The 18,366-nt window shown below is 38.9% G+C and overlaps 2 protein-coding genes across 2 annotated transcripts; one reads left to right on the top strand and one right to left on the bottom strand.

Annotated features, from left to right (window-relative positions):
* Positions 1 to 1,557: 1,557 nt before the first annotated feature.
* Positions 1,558 to 6,214, bottom strand: LOC121188159. Its single transcript, XM_041047745.1, has 6 exons — positions 6,138 to 6,214; positions 5,616 to 5,954; positions 5,164 to 5,507; positions 4,728 to 4,839; positions 4,182 to 4,225; positions 1,558 to 2,281 (listed from the first exon to the last, which is right to left on the bottom strand). The coding sequence occupies exons 1-6, from the start codon at positions 6,178 to 6,180 to the stop codon at positions 2,144 to 2,146; spliced, it is 1,020 nt and encodes a 339-aa protein (XP_040903679.1). The 5' UTR covers positions 6,181 to 6,214; the 3' UTR covers positions 1,558 to 2,143.
* An 8,194-nt stretch (positions 6,215 to 14,408) lies between these two features.
* On the top strand, positions 14,409 to 16,701 carry LOC121188157. The gene is made up of 6 exons (XM_041047743.1): positions 14,409 to 14,501; positions 14,628 to 14,957; positions 15,181 to 15,537; positions 15,678 to 15,794; positions 15,926 to 15,984; positions 16,101 to 16,701. Exons 1-6 carry the CDS (start codon positions 14,459 to 14,461, stop codon positions 16,227 to 16,229), a joined length of 1,035 nt encoding a protein of 344 aa, XP_040903677.1. The 5' UTR covers positions 14,409 to 14,458; the 3' UTR covers positions 16,230 to 16,701.
* Positions 16,702 to 18,366: the final 1,665 nt, after the last annotated feature.

Genomic DNA, 18,366 nt, shown 5'->3' with positions numbered 1-18,366 from the left:
AATGATACTGGATTTTATTACTGCATAAAAGTGGAAGTACTCAACATGAAATTTTTGACAGGAACATTTCTGAGAATTAAAGGTAAATAATATACAGTGAGCAGACATTCAAACACCATTTATTGACATGTATTTTTGTTTTTAACTTATTTTCTTTTTATTAAATTCAGTATCACATTTATTTTTGTGTTTGTATTTCCCAGTACCAGAACCAGATATCACTGACATCATTCAAGTCTCTCCATCTGATCCAGTCCATCCAGGAGACTCAGTGACTCTGCAGTGTTCAGTCCTCTCTGACTCTGAGATGAAAACATGTGCAGGAGATCACAGTGTGTTCTGGTTCAGAGCTGGATCAAATGAATCTCATCCCAGTTTCATTTATACTCATGGAAACAGTGGTGATCAATGTGGACAGAGTCCTGAAGCTCATTCTCCACAGAAATGTGTCTACAGCTTCTCTAAGAGCGTCAGCTCCTCTGATGCTGGGACTTATTACTGTGCTGTGGCCACATGTGGACAGATATTATTTGGAAATGGAGCAAAACTCAACATTGAAGGTAACAGTCTTATTGTTTCTTTGATTGAAAATGTGCTTTTTAAGTTCTGTACATCATGTAATTTATCACGATGGTGACATTAAACATAATTTTCTTTCAGTAATTCTTTATTTCTTTTCACAATGTTTCAGGAACCAGCGTGTGGTCACAGATGGCAAGTGAAATTATGATTCTGCTGCTGTGTGCTGTCTTGGCTTTAAGTCTGATTGTAATAGTCTCCCTACACATATGTTCCCAGAGAGATAATGAAACACAGGTTTATTCTGCTGCCGTCTTTACTGTGATGAAAACCGGCAGTTGTGCAATAAAGGATGTAAAACCAGGACACACAGAGAGAATCTACGCTGCTGTGAAGGCTTTTGGTTTGGATTAGAGAGTGAACTGGTTTGTTAGGACTTGGTACAGTATGATGTAGTTCATATCACTCTGATCGGAGCTAAAGGCTTTGTTATATGTGGCTGTTTAGAAATACTGTATGTACTCTATACCATTTTCAGTTCAGTTCTGTTCATACATGAAAGCTACTTAGACAGAAATAAAAACAGTGAACTGACTTGAATATGTAATTTTCCATGCAGTTTATCCTGTGCTGGGTCACAGGGGGCTGCCTGTACCAGCTCAAACTGTGTGAGCAGCGACGTACACCCTGGACATGTCTCCAGTCTATCACCGGACTAATACACACAACCATTTACAGTCTCCACTTAACTTAAACTGAATGGCTTTGGGCTGTAGGACATGTGAAATCATGCTCCCAGAAAGGCCACATCTTGCCCAGGAACTTCTTCCTGAGAGGTGACAGCACAAACCACAGTTCTGTGTTTAAAACTGTTAAATTTGAATTAATGGCTTTTGTTTCATGGATTCTGAAACAGTGTTGCACAGCTTTTAGTTATAACCTTTCCCTTGATCCAGCTACACTGTTGATACAGTGATTCTTCTCTAGTCTTCATGTAAATGTGCACAAAAAAACAGGACTAAGTAATCTTTTTTTTTCAGCAGACTTTTTTTATTCAGCTTTTGTCAGCAGTTGTTGATTTGCCAGTTGTTGATTTGACAGGAAACTTGTTTTCCGTGAATAAGAACAAATCTGAAATCAGGTTTCCATGGGGTTAAAAATTATAAATATGAAATTTGATTTGTATCTCAAATGTGAAGTTCATCATTTTCACCCCTAAATGTAAATAGCAGAGTGCTGGTGTTTGAATGCCTTTACTAATAGATACAATTTTTACATTTGAAGAAGGAGACCACTGATTTAGAATCAGTACAACTGTACATATGTTGTTTGGAGACAGAAACCACATGAAAGTAAAACTGTTGTAAGTAGATGTAGACTGTTATTTCTGAGAATGATGTGGATCTCTGACCATGCGAGTAAATAAAATATTTTTATGTGCCAAACTTGCTCCTGATGTGATTTGTCAGATTTTGAAAAACAAATATTGATAATTGATCAAATTTATAAAGATGCGGTTGCAATGCAGTGTCAGCTGGGAATAAAATGTTTCACACCCAAACTGAGAACCTCGATAGAGAATCGGGGAGAGGTGCACGGGCCTTGCTCAGCCTATAGAGGGATCTTAATGGTTGTAATAATCTGCTCTAACAACAGAGTACACACACTCTTGCAGGCACACATCCCTTGTCTTTTTCCCTCTTCTCACTGCTCCTGTGGAGGAATCCAATGCAGCATATCTCACTGCCTTTGTTTCACCATCCTGAAACAAAGATGCAAATATTTGTTTGTTAATGACAATTGTTTCCGAGATTAGAGCCCTAACATCAAGACCTATTGAGTCAGGATCCAGTTTAAGGGAGCAATATGTAAGCATTTGATTTTTAAACTTTCAAAACTTAAAGCACTTTGTTAACAGAATGAGAAGAAATGACAGTTTTGACAAGACACCTGCTAAAGTTAGCATGTGTAGCCTAAGGACCTTCTCCCTCCCTGCCACTACATGGCACTGTGCCAGCTGTTGGCACACGGAGTTGTGGGAGGCGCGTTGCGCCCCTATATATATTCAGGTGTGCCTGTACCTCGGTTTCTCCTCCCGTTCCGCTCATCACTGATGGTGGCTGTGGATTGGCATGGCAGACCGTTTTGTTTGGCGTGGCTGTGACCGGACGCAATTGTTGTGGCAGCCGTCGACGCACCTGTTTCCATATATACAGGTAGGATGCACCGCTATCCCTCCTCTGATTGATGTGCCTAATGGGTTTTTATGTGCGTAGCGCACCTGGTTGCTGGCGCTGTGGGAGACGGATTGTGCCGCTGGATTTATTCCGGGTGCATTCGCGTTTCCCTTTGGTAAGTCGCCGTTGTCTGCCTGCCTTTGAATGTCTGTGGCTTGGCTTCAGGTCGGCCAGTATTATATATTTTGTGCTGCAGCATGGTCGAGCCGCGGCCTTAAGGCCCGAACCCTCTAATCCTCCGCGTAGCTGCGCCGCATGTCCAGGCGAGAGTAGTATGTATGGTTTCGGTTATTCCTTAAAGGAACAATCCTATTATTATTATTATTATTTTAAATCAATGATGTGCCCTCTCTTTTAGCGTCCTGGCATTGCTTGGCCTGCCACTGTCTACCACTCCCTGTTCTGTGCGGTTCTGTTCTGCTGTTCTGCTGTTGTGGTTTCTGTGTTACGCTTTATTCTTCTGTTCTACTGCTGCTCTTTTGCACACTGCGATTCTTTTGCGCGGTCCTGCTCGGTGCTGTGCTGGTCATGGAAGAGTCCTGTGCTGGTCTACTCCGCCGGGACCTCCACAATATTTTAAATCATTATTTCTTTGTTTTCTTTCCTTACGTTAGTTCCCTTGAGTTATTTAGGTTGTAGCTCTTTGTTTTGTGTCTTTGGGTTTATTTGAAGTTGGGTTTTTTGTTTTATTATTATTCATTTGGTCAGCACTATGTGTGAAGTTTGGCCTGGTGCCGAGGGCCTGAGGCTGCAGTTGATCCCTGGTGGTGGTGTTCTTCACGATTCCTTTTTGTTGGTGTGCAATGTCACGAGTGGCCAGTTTTAAGGACCTTCCCCATTTGATTTTCCCTGCCGCTGTGGTAATCCCTCACCCTGTTTGCACCCCTAGGCCCAACTGCTCGTTTTATGGTGGCTAACCCCTTAGTGTCTGACCTGTAGTTTTCTTTTTGATACTTCAATTTTGTTAATTGTGTTAAATAAACGTAATATTTCTTTTAAACCCCCCTACACTGTCTCTTGCCCGATTGGTATTAACGAACCTGTAACTCTACACTTAGTATAGCTTAGTGATTTCCTGGGGTGAAATTCCCCAGGTGGCGTTGTCGCAACACCTCTTTCCTTAAGCCTCTGCTGCCGCCACACATGCTAACCAGCTATGGCTTCCTCTTCCTGTTTCATAACACCACTTTGTACCTCAAGAGGCGATGGTGAGCCACTGTAGTCGTGTGCAGTCTGCCATCAGTCCAACATGAGAGGATGAAGAAGTAGTAACTCTGAGTAGACTATAAACCTGTCTGCATCCTCTCTCGTCAACATTCCTCCACTCTTTCCTCAAGCTCAGCTGTTGATGCTGTTGCTCTAGCTGCTCTCCTTCTCACTACACCTCGCCAGTACAAACAGGACAACACACCACTGCATATTTACCAGATCATCTGATTGATCCACAGTTGACTCGTCACTCACTGCTCCTTTAAACAAACAAACAAACAGCCTTCATAATGTGTAAACATGGGTAATATGATCACTGCTGTCAAAGTCATCTATGCTAATAAATGTAGCACAAAAAATGTTGCCTCTGAACATAATCCAGTCAGTCATTATGTTTCCCACAGAACATATGTGGTGCTGCTTACATAGAAAGCAATTTCTAAGAGACTGGGTTGAAACGACCACATAGGTCATTTGTCCCTACCCTCTCATCTGACCCACAGGGGCATTTCCTGAATTACAAACCCTACGGTGGCAGGTGATTTGCCACAAAGAGACTATTTTATTAAACAGCAAAATGAATGTAAAATGCAGTTGCCTAAAAGAAGATTTTTTCCACATACGTTATCATCAAACTGTTGAAGAAACCACAAACCATCAAATCAAAAACTCCATATGTTTTGTTTAATCACAAAGTAATTTTAAGCATTCAGACATTTAATGAGTTTAACTGAACTGAAAACTAAAACATGGAGAACCTACCTTTGCAATTACTTTCACCCAAAATCAGGACGGCAATCACAGTCACACAGCAGGCCAACAGCACTCCAAGAACAAGGACAACTGGGTCCACTTCTGATCCTGGAGAATCACCCGAGATACATAAATCATTATTTAAATATGGACTCTTGGTAGTAATCATTTGTTAGTGGAAATATAGTGGTATATAGAAAGCTAATGATGTTTTGTGAATATACACAGGTTGATGTTCAGTAAAAAATATGGTTTAAAATACGCATATGTGAAATAATATTTTAGGTCTCAAATTTCTCAGCGGAATAGCTATTAGATTTAATTGCCCTAATGAAACCAACAGACTAATCATCTTGATGTTTATTAACCTTTACATATTTTAACAAGGCTAAATTAATTAATCCAAGACTCATTTATGATTGAAATACAACTGTAAATACGTACTTGTCTCCACTTTAGTTCCTTCACCAAACAGGATCTCTCCACATGTGACCACAGCACAGTAGTAAGTCCCAGCATCAGAGGAGTTCTGCATAGTTTTGGACAAACTGTAGACACAGCTTCTTCCCTCTTGTTCATCTCTCCTGCTGCTGTGAGTGTAGATGGTGCCTGGATGAAATCCTCCTGCTCCAGCTCTGAACCAGTGCACACTGTGTTCACCTGGACACTGGACTCTGTTTTCTTTGTTCTTGGAGAGAAGTGAACACTGCAGAGTCACTGAGTCTCCCAGCTGAACAGATGCTTTCTCCGGACTTTGTTTCACATAGACGTGTTTCTGCTGATTCCGATCTGTGTGATTCAGACATCAAAGAAAATTAATGATCTCAATCATTTATAAGACTGGACAAACTCGGTTATGAATGTCAGGGCATAGTCAGGGAAAGTAACTAACTTTACCATTTACAGCCAGGAAGGTGCCATTATCAAAGCTCAGTGAATAAAGTGCTCCACTTTGACAGAAGTATGTTGCTTCGTCCTCTTTAGTTACATTTCTGATGGTGAGAAGAGACTGAGCCTTCTCCTTTGTGACACTGAAACGTGGGTTATTAAATTGTCCACCAAGTACTGGTTTGGAATAAGTTATTATAGCAACTGTTTGGAGCATATATCCAGGAGGCTGCTTGTACCAGTACACGGCTTGATCATCAGAAACTGAACAGTGAAATGTTACATTATCACCAACTTCAACCTCAGTCAGAGGGATCAGGCGAGGAACCTCTGCAGTTTGAATCACAGCTGAAGAAAAGAAGCAAACAATGAAATAGTTTCAACACAAGGAGACAAAATAAGTGAAACATGCAAAATATCTGCCATAAAAAGAGAATTACAACATATATTACTGTTTTCGTACACAGTACGCATCGTTCAAACAATAGTTTGATTGTTGTTTGTCTCACACTGGTTAAGAACTGCACTTACATATTGTACTGAGAAGAATCACAGCAGCCAGTCGTCCGATCATTGTGGTACAGTGCCCATGTCTTGTACTACTGATGTCTTCCCACCCAAATGGAAGGTTTAGTCACAAGATCACAGGTTTAGAGAGAAGAAATCAGTGATTGGCTGAAATGAAGAAAATGAACTCCTCCTTATATTTAGCAAACCTGTGAGCTATTTTCATGAAATGTTCATGTATTCTGATTTGTTTTCTGTCATTATCAGATGAACAGATACTTCTGACCACTTAGTTGTGACTGTTGTTTCCAGTTGTTGACTTGTGTGCTCACCAACAAAACTGTAAACTCCAGGTCATATTTACATGATCAGCATCGCCAGTTTTTTTTCTGACTCACATTTGTCCATCTTGTATTTTTTGCTAGAGCTTTTGTTGTTTTCATCACAAAGTTGTTGAATGTCTCATTAGCTTGTATGTGTGATGGTTGGGCTATGGAGCAATGTTTTGATTTTTTTTAGGTGTCTGAGATGGTCGCACACATTTTTTTCCCCAACTCTAATAATTTTTAGTGTGTTGTGTTGGCTGGTTTACTACTTAAAGTTTAAGTTTATTTCTTTATTATCCCTCAATGGAGTGAGGTGAATCGGTCATAGGTTGCGTGGGGGGGTACATCTCTTTCACTACCACCCATATCCATTATGCTTGGTCGAGAGATCGAACCGGCGACCCTGTGATCTTAGGCATCGTTCCCTGATGAATCAGGTTTATTGAGTCATTCTCACAACAAACATTTTGATTTTTCATTGCAGGACAGGTGAAACCTCTTATGTTAACCATGGGCCATTCCAGCAATTACTGCTGTACAATGCAGTACTTATAACTGTTGTTAGTTTCAACTGTGTTTTCACGTGTGAAAAGGGTCCTTACAGCTTTGGTTTCACTTCACATTTCTGCCATGCACATGGAGAGAGACAGAGAGAGAGAGAGAGACACTAGCAGACAGACAGTCAGTGGTTTTGACCGTGAACAAATGTAGACAGAAGCATGGCAAACAAAAACACACAGGGAGCATTTTATGTTGTAGATACAATGAATCTTTTCTTTGTTGGATCAAAGTTACTAAAGTTAATGTACTCGTGTGTCTCTCTGATCTCATAGTTCTCTGTAAAGGTGTTCTGCATGTTTGCCTTGAGAACAACAAGCAAAACCACAAGCAGCAGCTACACTGAAAGAAATGAGTTGTGGTTGGCCGTTTCTCCGCCCTCTGACCAACCACTGAGGCTGTTTACTCAGAACAGACTGTAGGTTTGAACCAGATCTGTGGTGAAGGAAGAGCTACATGCATCAGGCTAATTTTATTTGAACAAATTGCAATGTTTGTATTTTTACTTGTTAATGTCTTAATTCAAAGTACAAATGCTTCAAAGTACAAACACAATTTCTTGTGTTTTTAAAGATGGAGCTATAGACTTTTATAACTGTGTATGTGACTTAAAAATATATAAGCTTTGTAGTGGTTCATATTTGTTTTAATTTGAATTTATATGTTTTCTGCATTAATTTGGACAGACTGCCAGTCCATTTCTGCACCTATTGGTTGACGATCTGGCAAAGTAAACTCAAGATCACAATATAAATTCCTCCCGCCAAAAAAAGCCAGGGTGTGAATACCGACTGATTAGCACCTCTCTCCTCTGACAGCAGCTACCAATGAAAATCATCACACTGCAGAAATGTACTATGAGTAATGGTCATGACTCAGCAAGAACTGAGCATGTGCATATGTGTCCATCCCTCCTATACCAAATGAATACTCCTTTTAGTTGAAGTTATATTACTGATAATAAATTTAAAATACATATACTGTAGTAATATTCAACTGGCCTTTAAAAAAAGATGAAACATCAGTAAAGGTTCAGCTTCCTGAGGCTAAAACACAGAGTGAGAGAGGAAGAACAGTCCGTTTGTTTTCACACCTTAATTTGTTGCCCAGCCACAACAATGCGCAAGTTTCCATGCACCATTTATTTTTCAGTGGTAACTGTTAATGCACATTGGCCTGTTTCTGTGTGAAAGTGCAAAGCAGGACTCATGAAAGTACATGAGAATGTTAACAGCAGAGCTTGTGCGATGTGTGCAGGGGCTGTCAGAACTCAAGCAACAAACCACAAACCAAAATCTGACAGCTATTGGTGGAGTTTTAACCCTTTAGGTTTTCTGTTTATCTGTTCTCAGTCTCCATGCACTTTACAAGTAGCTGAAGTTGTACCAGATATCTCCTCTCTACTGGTATTTTCTTAATGTCACAATTTGTGGTGTTGTACTGGATTGTGTGTCGGTCACTTTCACTGAGAGCCTCTCCACCACATTTCTTTATGTTGACCACCGTGGTATTTCTATTACGTTGCTGTGAGGCAAAAACTTTTAGTAAAAAAACAACCAAAAAAAACAATGAAAAACAGTCCATGAGTACAACTTGAATCAGAATCTCTCATGTCCATGTGAAAGTGTTTCTGTCACACTGTGAGACTGATGCTCTGCTGCTGCCTTTGAGCTGCACCCTGACAAGATGTGAAGTGAGTATAGAGGATGGATGGTGTGACCACAGCCACCTCCCCAACTCTGTATGATTTGCTCTTCCTGCTGAAGTGACTGACATGAAGAGCAGGCGGGGCACTGCTGATGATGTGGAGCTTCTGAATTGGCTGGCTCACACAATATTTAAGATGGCTCCTCTGTCTTTATCTGTCACTGTGTCAAATGGCTGGAAACACCTTCTTTAAAATAACACAAATCAAACTGATTTCTTAAATTCCTGTTTAACTAAATGGCAGAGGAAGTGTTGTTGATGTTAAATTTTGATGTGGACACACAGGCCCAAAAACTGTATTTACTGATATATTACACATGAAACATTTATAATCCAGCAGTACTCTCTCTCTCTCTCAAATGACCACTTATGTAGTGAACAAAATGGTTGTGTTATAAACCTCATCTTCTTCTTATCATCTGATTTTGGAGGCAGTGGTTTAATGAAAGACGATAATAATGTTTTGGACAAATCTCATCACCTACACAGGTGTTTTCAACGACCCTGGCTGAATGGACCTCTAGTGAGGTGGGAGCTGAGTGAAGCTATGCAGGGAAGTACATGGTGTCATTAAACTATATCTGAGGATGATAAAGATGTATTTTGTCCAAAACTAACAGGTGCAACAAAATCAACAATAGAATGAGGGACATGTCAGCTGAGTGAAGTTTGTACAGGCCCACACAGTTCTGAGAGGAAGGATAACTGGACAATTGTTATCATCAAAACTGGTCATGAACACAGGTACACCGCAGGGCTGTGTCCCACTCTATTCAACTGAAAGGTCCATAAAGGAAAATGTGGTGAACACAGTTGTTTTGGTTAATTAAGGTTCACATGTGATCAGGTCATCTGTTGTGTTTACTTTTAGTGCCACTTATATAAACTCACCCTGAAACATGAAACAAAGACTTGATGTTGGTGCTGTTTCATGTGTTCAGGCTGGAAAGATGGTTGATATTATTTCCACTGTGGTAATACAGTGAAATGCAGACGTAACAAGAGGCCAATCAGATTGCTCTCACATTGTTCCCTCCCACTTCAAAAGATTATATTAAGGCAAATCATCTTATAATACGGTTTAAATTAACTGCTGTCTAAACAGGAAAATGCTGATCATACTCCATTTACTGCTGTTTCTCAGAGCGGGACGTAAGTGTAGAAAATCAGCTTGTTTATTGTCATGCCTTAAGTTAATGTAATTTTCTTGCTATTTAACACAGGACTCGTGATTCAATGTCTCTTATTAATCACTGCTCTTGTTAATGTCATTTTTAGGTTGCACAGATGATCTGATCTTTGAGACAAAGGTTGTTGATGTTGGAGATGATGTGAATTTGACGTGTGCTCGCCAGGGATCTGATTCTGAAACACGCTTATTTTGGATCAGACTTGTTTCTGGAAACTTGCCTGAATTCTTGGGAGGAACATTTACCTTTGATTACGATGGTGTTAATACGACTCCTCGCATTACAGCAAAACAAGAGCCTGGAATTTTTCTTCTGAGTATTAGTCAAACAGAGCGAAATGATACTGGATTTTATTACTGCATAAAAGTAATAGGAAATAACATGAAATTTTTGAGAGGAACATTTCTGAGAATCAAAGGTAAATAAAATACAGTGAGCAGACATTCAAACACCATTTATAACAGCAGTTTAATTTTCCTACATAACACTAATACATATTTCCATTAATTATTTGATCAATATGAGAATATTTATGGCTATACATTATTGTAGTTAACTTTATTTTTATTGAAATGAGTAACATGTATTTTTGTGTTTGTATTTCCCAGGACCAGAACCAGATATCACTGACATCATTCAAGTCTCTCCATCTGATCCAGTCCATCCAGGAGACTCAGTGACTCTGCAGTGTTCAGTCCTCTCTGACTCTGAGATGAAAACATGTGCAGGAGATCACAGTGTGTTCTGGTTCAGAGCTGGATCAGATGAATCTCATCCCAGTTTCATTTATACTCATGGAAACAGTGGTGATCAATGTGGACAGAGTCCTGAAGCTCACTCTCCACAGAAATGTGTCTACAGCTTCTCTAAGAACGTCAGCTCCTCTGATGCTGGGACTTATTACTGTGCTGTGGCCACATGTGGACAGATATTATTTGGAACACAAACAAAACTGGATGCTGAAGGTAACTATAGGACATTTTTATATAATATTGAAATTAGCATATTTGTGTGTTTAAATTAGGATCTGGTAGTAAAATTAAGATCATGAATCACAAAACATTTGTTCCTATTGCATTTGAAGATCTTCTTCAAATAATCATCAAATCCTAATTAACTTCTAATTAACTATTTGGTCCTTAAATTGTTTCAGCACACAACACGTGGGATTTACAGACGCCTCTGATTCTGTTATGTGCTACTTTGGTTATAAGTCTGATCGTTATTGCCATCCTGATTTATTTCATCAAGAAGAAAACTTGTGATTGTTGCAAAGGTAACAGACATTTCTTGTACATCAAACAAAATCTTACAAAAGATAACTTCACTTGATTTACATCACTCCTTTGTGAAAATTAATATAAAGCATAATTTATCTTAAATCTTTGTTTTTATTTTATTATACAGCTGCAGTTTCTCTGCAAACAGCCAGTGGTAATCAGAAAAGTCATCTGGTAAGACATTTAAAGAAAAGATGTAACTGGAAAAGTTACTGACATATTTTCTCTTTGCATTTATAAATATTAACATCTGCCATCTCATAACATTCTTCATCATATATTTTGTCAGAGAGATGAGGACTCACTGGTTTATTCTGCACCAACGTTCACCAGTCGGAAAGCTGGTAAAGCAGAGAGAAGGAACACAAGAACAGCAGAAGGAGAGACAGTCTACACTGATGTCAGGGCTTTACGATAGATTAGCAACTGTTGATCTGCTCATTGAAGCTGATATAATTTATGTCTGTCACACTGTGAGAAATCTACTGCTTCACATCAATGTCGCACCCGAGGTTTGTAACAGTATTTTATTTGAGTACATTTTCATCATTTTGACATTATATTTTGTCCAGTTTCTTTCCATAACTTTATGACTTAATAAGTAGAAGGGATTTTGGTGATACCCTCCAGCATTCCGTATCTCACATCTATTCATACTTGCTTCACTTCAGCATTTCCTTTTTTATTACCATCATGGAAGAGGTTTATCATGTTTCAGGCTGTGACAGAGTTGGAGAGTTGAGGGACATTTCCTGTCTGTCTCTTTTTGTCTGATATACAATTCTATGTGTAAAACACCTGTATTAAATGAAACTGATATTTGCATACGTGTTCATTACTTCCATAAAGCACAAACTTACATTGTTTATTTTTACAATCACTATATTCATAATGACTGAAGGATGCGAATGGTAATAAATGAGACATTGATTCTGATTAGAACACGTCTAAGAGCTCAACTTCGCTTTACTTACCCACACTAAGTGAACAAAACACACAAAGCATGTACATGCATTAGAGACGCTGGGGCAGAGGGCTGCCTACTATGGCACCCAGGGAGCTGGGGTGAATCAGTACCTTGCTCGTTGGGGTGGGGGGCGGGGGTGTAGAGGCAATAGTGGCAGAGACAATATCCATTGTGCTTGGTCAAGGGACACATGTGGTGTCCAAATCCAAATTAATTCTAAATTAACTTGTGATCTAAACAGAGTTTAAAGGAAGTACAGCCCCTTTGTATTCACACCTTAATTTGAAAACCCAGCTACAACAGTTCTTAAGTTTTCATGCATCATTTTCTTTCAGTGGTGACCATGAATAAATGTTTGTCTGTGTAAAAGCATGACATAAATTACATAGCAATAGTTACTACAAGACTTTTGGTTTGAATTACATTTAAACAGTTGTCCTGTGTCCACTCTTCTGTATATGTATCTGTGAGTGTATGTTATGTGTACAGGGTCTGGAGACACCACTGTGTCAGGGGATCATTGATTTAACTGAATGCTAATTTTTCTTTCATGTGTCAAAACTCCCGCAACACGCAAGTTCCTGTCTTGAGGTCAACAGTATGACCTTGATCACGGCCACAAACCAAATATTGCTGCAGTTTAACCCTTCAGATTGTCTGATTATCTGTTCTTAGTCTCCATACACTTTACAAGAAGCTGAAGTTGTACCAGATACCTCCACTTTACTTTAGTCATCTTTTGATGCCTCAGTTTGTGGTGTTCTACTGGACTGCACGTCTGTCACCATCACTGAGAGTCTCTCCACCACTGTACATGGCAATTTCCTTATGTCAACCACCACTGTATTTTTAATGCGCTGCTTTAAGGCAAAAACTTCCTTTTAGTAAAAAATAGATAAAAAGAAAGAATGAAAAACTGTACATGAGTACAACTTGAATAAGAATCTCTCATGTCCATGTTAAAGTCTTTCTGTCATACTGTGAGACTGATGCTCTGCTGCTGCCTTTGAGCTGCACCCTGACAAGATGTGAAATCAGTATAGAGGATGGATGGTGTGACCACAACCACCTACTGAAGTGACTGACATGAAGAGCAGGCGGGGCACTGCTGATGATGTGGAGCTTCTTTCTTAAATTACTGTTTAACTAATTGGTAGAGACAATGTTGTTGATGTTAAATTTGATTTGGAGACACAGGCCCATAAACTGTATTCACTGATATATTACATATGAAACATTGATAACTCCCCCTCAAATGACTACTTATGTAGTGAACAAGAACCAGAACTTTAACTATTTTATGTTTAGTACTAATTTAACAGCAACAGTGACAGTTTTGATGAATAAATCCCACAATGATTAAATGCACATGTTTAATATTTAGAGTTGTGGCACTCTCTAGTCTCCAGCCTCTCTGATGATTACGTAGGAGCTCCTGTAGTGTGCCATTTGTGTAGAAAAGCTTGACTTTGACATGAAAGGCCCTGCACACCCGCACAAATGAGTGCAGTCTGTACAGGCCCTTAACATTGTGAGAGCAGGTCTAATTAAACAACAGCAATCAAAAGGATAGACTTTGGATGTGCAGGGGCTTTAATAATAGTTCATTTGCCATCACCATAGTTTTCTAACCTTAAGTGAGATGTTTGCCAACATGTCTTTACACTTCCTTTTATTTGATTGTGTGTTGTGGTTGATTGGCTTAATGGACCAAAACATAGGGCAAACAATGGCATTACTAAATCATACTGACATGTCACAGAGACAATGCCCATGAATCACTGATAAAATAGCACCTCACACCTGTCGTGGCCTTGGTACCAGGCTACAACCCCAGTAAGCGTGGTAGTAAAACTGTGAAATAAAATGACCCAATAAATATGTACGACAAAAAAAAGTGTTTATCTCATCTTCCTCCCCCTTCAAAAAAAATTCTCCAATACCTGACACCCACAAGGTGTGTCCTAAAAAGCTTGAACATAATCTACTGAAAAGTCCATAAAGGAAAATGTGGTGGTTTTGGTTTATTAAAGTTCTCATGTAATCAGATCATCTGTTGTGTTTACTTTCAGTGCCACTTATAGAAACTCAGACTGGAACATGAAACAAACAAAGGCTTGATGTTGTTGTTGTTGTTTCATGTGTTCAGGCTGGAAAGATGATTGATATAATTTCCACTGTGGTAATACAGTGAAATGCAGACGTAACAAGAGGCCAATCAGATTGCCCTCACATTGTTCCCTCCCACTTCAAATGATTATATTAAGGCAAATCATCTTATAATACGGTTTAAATTAACTGCTGTCTTAACAGGAAAATGCTGATCATACTCCATTTACTGCTGTTACTCAGAGCGGGACGTAAGTGTAGAAAATTATCTTGTTTATTGTCATGTGTTAAATTAATGTAATTTTCTTGCAATTTAACACAGGACTCGTGATTTAATGTCTGTTATTAATCACTGCTCTTGTTAATGTCATTTTTAGGTTGCACAGATGATCTGATCTTTGAGACAAAGGTTGTTGATGTTGGAGATGATGTGAATTTGACGTGTGCTCGCCAGGGATCTGATTACAGTACACGCTTATATTGGATCAGGCTTGTTTCTGGAAACTTGCCTGAATTCTTGGGAGGAACATTTAGCTTTGATTACAATGATGTTAATACGACTCCTCGCATTACAGCAAAACAAGAGCCTGGAACTTTTCTTCTGACTATTAGTCAAACAGAGAGAAATGATACTGGATTTTATTACTGCATAAATGTAAAAGGAAATAACATGAAATTTTTGAGAGGAACATTTCTGAGAATTAAAGGTAAATAAAATATAGCGGGAATACACTTCAAATTCTTCGAAAAAAAAATGTATTTACTGTGTTTATATCAAACACCATTAATAACAGCAGTTTAATTTTCCTACGTAAAGATAAAACATATTTCCGTAAATTATAAATATGTTAGTATTTATAGATATATATATTACTGTATTTAACATTGTTTGTTTTTATTGAAATGATTAACATTGTTTGTATTTCCCAGGACCAGAACGAGAAATCTCACCCGTCATTCAAGTCTCTCCATCTGATCCAGTCCATCCAGGAGACTCAGTGACTCTGCAGTGTTCAGTCCTCTCTGACTCTGAGATGAAAACATGTCCAGGAGATCACAGTGTGTTCTGGTTCAGAGCTGGATCAAATGAATCTCATCCCAGTTTCATTTATACTCATGGAAACGGTGGTGATCAATGTGGACAGAGTCCTGAAGCTCACTCTCCACAGAAATGTGTCTACAGCTTCTCTAAGAACGTCAGCTCCTCTGATGCTGGGACTTATTACTGTGCTGTGGCCACATGTGGACAGATATTATTTGGAAATGGATCAAAACTCAACACTGAAGGTAACTGTAGAACATTTTAATATAACTGTAAAATTAGTATATTTGTGTGTTTATGATCACAAAACATTTTTTCCTTATGCATTTGAACATCTTATCAAACCATAATTAACTGTGATTATTTGGTCCTTACATTATTTCAGCTCTGTGGGATTTACAGACGCCTCTGATTCTGTTATGTGCTGCTTTGGTTATAAGTCTGATCGTTATTACCATCCTGATTTATCTCATCAAGAAGAAAACTTGTGATTGTTGCAAAGGTAACAGACTTTTCTTGTACATCAAACAATATCTTACAAAAGATAACTTCACTTGATTTACATCACTCCTTTGTGTAAATGAACATACAGCATCGTTTATCTTAAATCTTTGTTTTTATTTTATTATACAGCTGCAGTTTTTCTGCAAACAGATTCTGCTGCAGCCAGTGGTAATCAGAAAAGTCATCTGGTAAGACATTTAAAGAAAAGATGTAACTGGAAAAAGTTACTGACATATTTTCTCCTTGCATTTATAAATATTAACATCTGCCATCTCATAACATTCTTCATCATATATTTTGTCAGAGAGATGAGGACGCATTGGTTTATTCTGCACCAACGTTCACCAGTCGGAAAGCTGGTAAAGCAGAGAGAAGGAACACAAGAACAGCAGAAGGAGAGACAGTCTACACTGATGTCAGGGCTTTACGATAGATTAGCAACTGTTGACTTGCTCATTGAAGCTGATATAATTTATGTGCCACACTTAAATTATATCAGCTGTGTGTGTGTGTGAGAAATCTACTGCTTCGCATCAATGTCGCACCCGAGGTTTGTAACAGTATTTTATTTGAGTACATTTTGACATTATATTTTGTCCAGTTTCTTTCCATGACTGTATGACTTTTCACATTTTAATAAGTAGAATGGATTTTGGTGATACTCTCCAGCATTGTGTCTCATATCTATTCATACTTAAAGCATTCAGCATTTCCTTTTTTATTACCATCATGAAAGAGGTTTAACATGTTTTAGGCTTTTTGAAAGATTTAATGTGTTGAGTTGAGTTGGAGAGTTGAGGGACATTTCCTGTCTGTCTCTTTTTGTCTGATATACAGTTTTATGGCTCTTAACTGTGTATCAGACTCCTGTAAAATGACTGTATTAAATGAAACTGATGTTTGTTGTCATGTGTTGGTTTCTTACTTAAAACACAAACTTACATTGTTTATTTTAACAATGACTATATTTATAATGACTGAAGGATGCACATGGTAATTTTTTTTTTCTAATGCACTAGAAAACAAGTGAAACACGTGGTGTCAGAGTCTTAATCCAAATTAACTTCTAAATAGATTTAAAAACTGAGTTAAAAAGTTTGTATGTGAAAGCACAACATAAAATATATGATAATAGTTACTACAAGGCTTTTGGGTTGAACATTTAAACAGTTGTTACTTGTCCTGTGTCCACCCTTCTGTATATGTAACTGTGAGTGTATATTATGTTTACAGGGTCTGGAGACACCACTGCGTCAGGGGATCATTGATTTCACTGAATGCAAATTTTTCTTTTATGTGTCAAAATTTCAGTAACACAAGTTCCTGTCTTGAGATCAACAGTATGACCTTGATCACAGCCACAAACCAAATACTCCCCAACTCTGTATGCTTTGCTCTTCCTGCTGAAGTGACTGACATGAAGAGTGGGCGGGGCACTGCTGATGATGTGGAGCTTCTGAATTGGCTGGCTCACACAATATTTAAGATGGCTCCTCTGTCGTTTCTGTGTATCACTGTGTCAAATGGCTGGAAACACCTTCTTTAAAATATACACAAATCAAACTGATTTCTTATTAACAAAGTGGTAGAGACAGTGTTGGTCATGTTAAATTTTGATGTGGGTACACAGGCCCAAATGACCACTTACGTAGTGAATAAATTGGTTGTGTGGTAAAACTTTTGTTTGCCAAGATGTTTTTACAAGGGTTCCAGGTTCGAACCCTGGTCTGGGCTCTTCTGTGCAGAGTTGGCATGTTCTACTGCGTGGGTTCTCTCCGGGTACTCCGCCTTCCTCCCACAATCAGGGGGAGTTGTCCATCCTGCGAGGCGTTAAGTTAAGAGGTTAATTGGCTACTCTAAATTGGTGTGAGTGTGTGCGTGTGTGGTTGTCTGTCTTTGTGTGTCAGCCCTGCGATTGACTGGCGACCAGTCCAGGGTGTACACGCCTCTCTCCCATGGTTAGCTGGGATAGGCTCCAACTCCCTGTGACCCTGACAGATTAAGCAGTAGAAAATGGATGGATGGATGTTGTATTTGATTGGTTTAATGGGACAAAATATTAGGCAACCAATGGCATTATTAGTTAATTTTGATATGTGACAGAGACAATACCGATGAATGTTTTGAGCGGCCCCCATGGCGGCTGTTTTGAACTCTTTTTGGTCTGATCAAACCCCATTTTGGGCCTTGTTGGATATTTGCCGAGCTGCTTTTGGACTATCTTGAACTTTTGTCAAAACTCTGTTTTGGATAATTGTTGGTTGTTTGGCATGATCAGCCACCAGGTGAGTTTTTGAGTTCTTTTTGAATTTTGTTAAACTCCTTATCGACAATTTGTGGACTCTTGTTGGATTCTGTATTTTCTGTTTTATTTTGAATTCCTGCTACTCGTACCTGTTCCTGGTTTCGTTTTGCATTTCCTGTTTTATTTTGAAGCCCCTTTCTTTGTGTATCTGTTGCTATCTACTTCCTGTCTTTGTCTAGTTTCCTGCCTTGTTGATTGTCTGCTCCGCCTTAATGTGAGTCACCTGTGGCCAATTACCCTCCGTGCATATAAGTCTTGCTGCTCA

Source organism: Toxotes jaculatrix, chromosome 10 (assembly GCF_017976425.1).
Source record: "Toxotes jaculatrix isolate fToxJac2 chromosome 10, fToxJac2.pri, whole genome shotgun sequence".
Taxonomy (NCBI): domain Eukaryota; kingdom Metazoa; phylum Chordata; class Actinopteri; family Toxotidae; genus Toxotes; species Toxotes jaculatrix.
This window is presented reverse-complemented; position numbering and strand designations above follow the sequence as displayed.

What these genes read in the sequence shown, in the direction of transcription:
- LOC121188157 (XM_041047743.1), top strand. Translation starts at nt 14,459, where the DNA reads ATGCTGATCATACTCCATTTACTGCTGTTACTCAGAGCGGGAC. An exon ending in ATCAAAACTCAACACTGAAG is followed by an intron (nt 15,538 to 15,677) that starts GTAACTGTAGAA and finishes ACATTATTTCAG; the next exon opens with CTCTGTGGGATTTACAGACG. An exon ending in GTAATCAGAAAAGTCATCTG is followed by an intron (nt 15,985 to 16,100) that starts GTAAGACATTTA and finishes ATATTTTGTCAG; the next exon opens with AGAGATGAGGACGCATTGGT.
- LOC121188159 (XM_041047745.1), bottom strand. Translation starts at nt 6,180, where the DNA reads ATGATCGGACGACTGGCTGCTGTGATTCTTCTCAGTACAATAT. An exon ending in CACCTTCCTGGCTGTAAATG is followed by an intron (nt 5,508 to 5,615) that starts GTAAAGTTAGTT and finishes TGAATCACACAG; the next exon opens with ATCGGAATCAGCAGAAACAC. An exon ending in GGGTGAAAGTAATTGCAAAG is followed by an intron (nt 4,226 to 4,727) that starts GTAGGTTCTCCA and finishes GTTTGTTTAAAG; the next exon opens with GAGCAGTGAGTGACGAGTCA.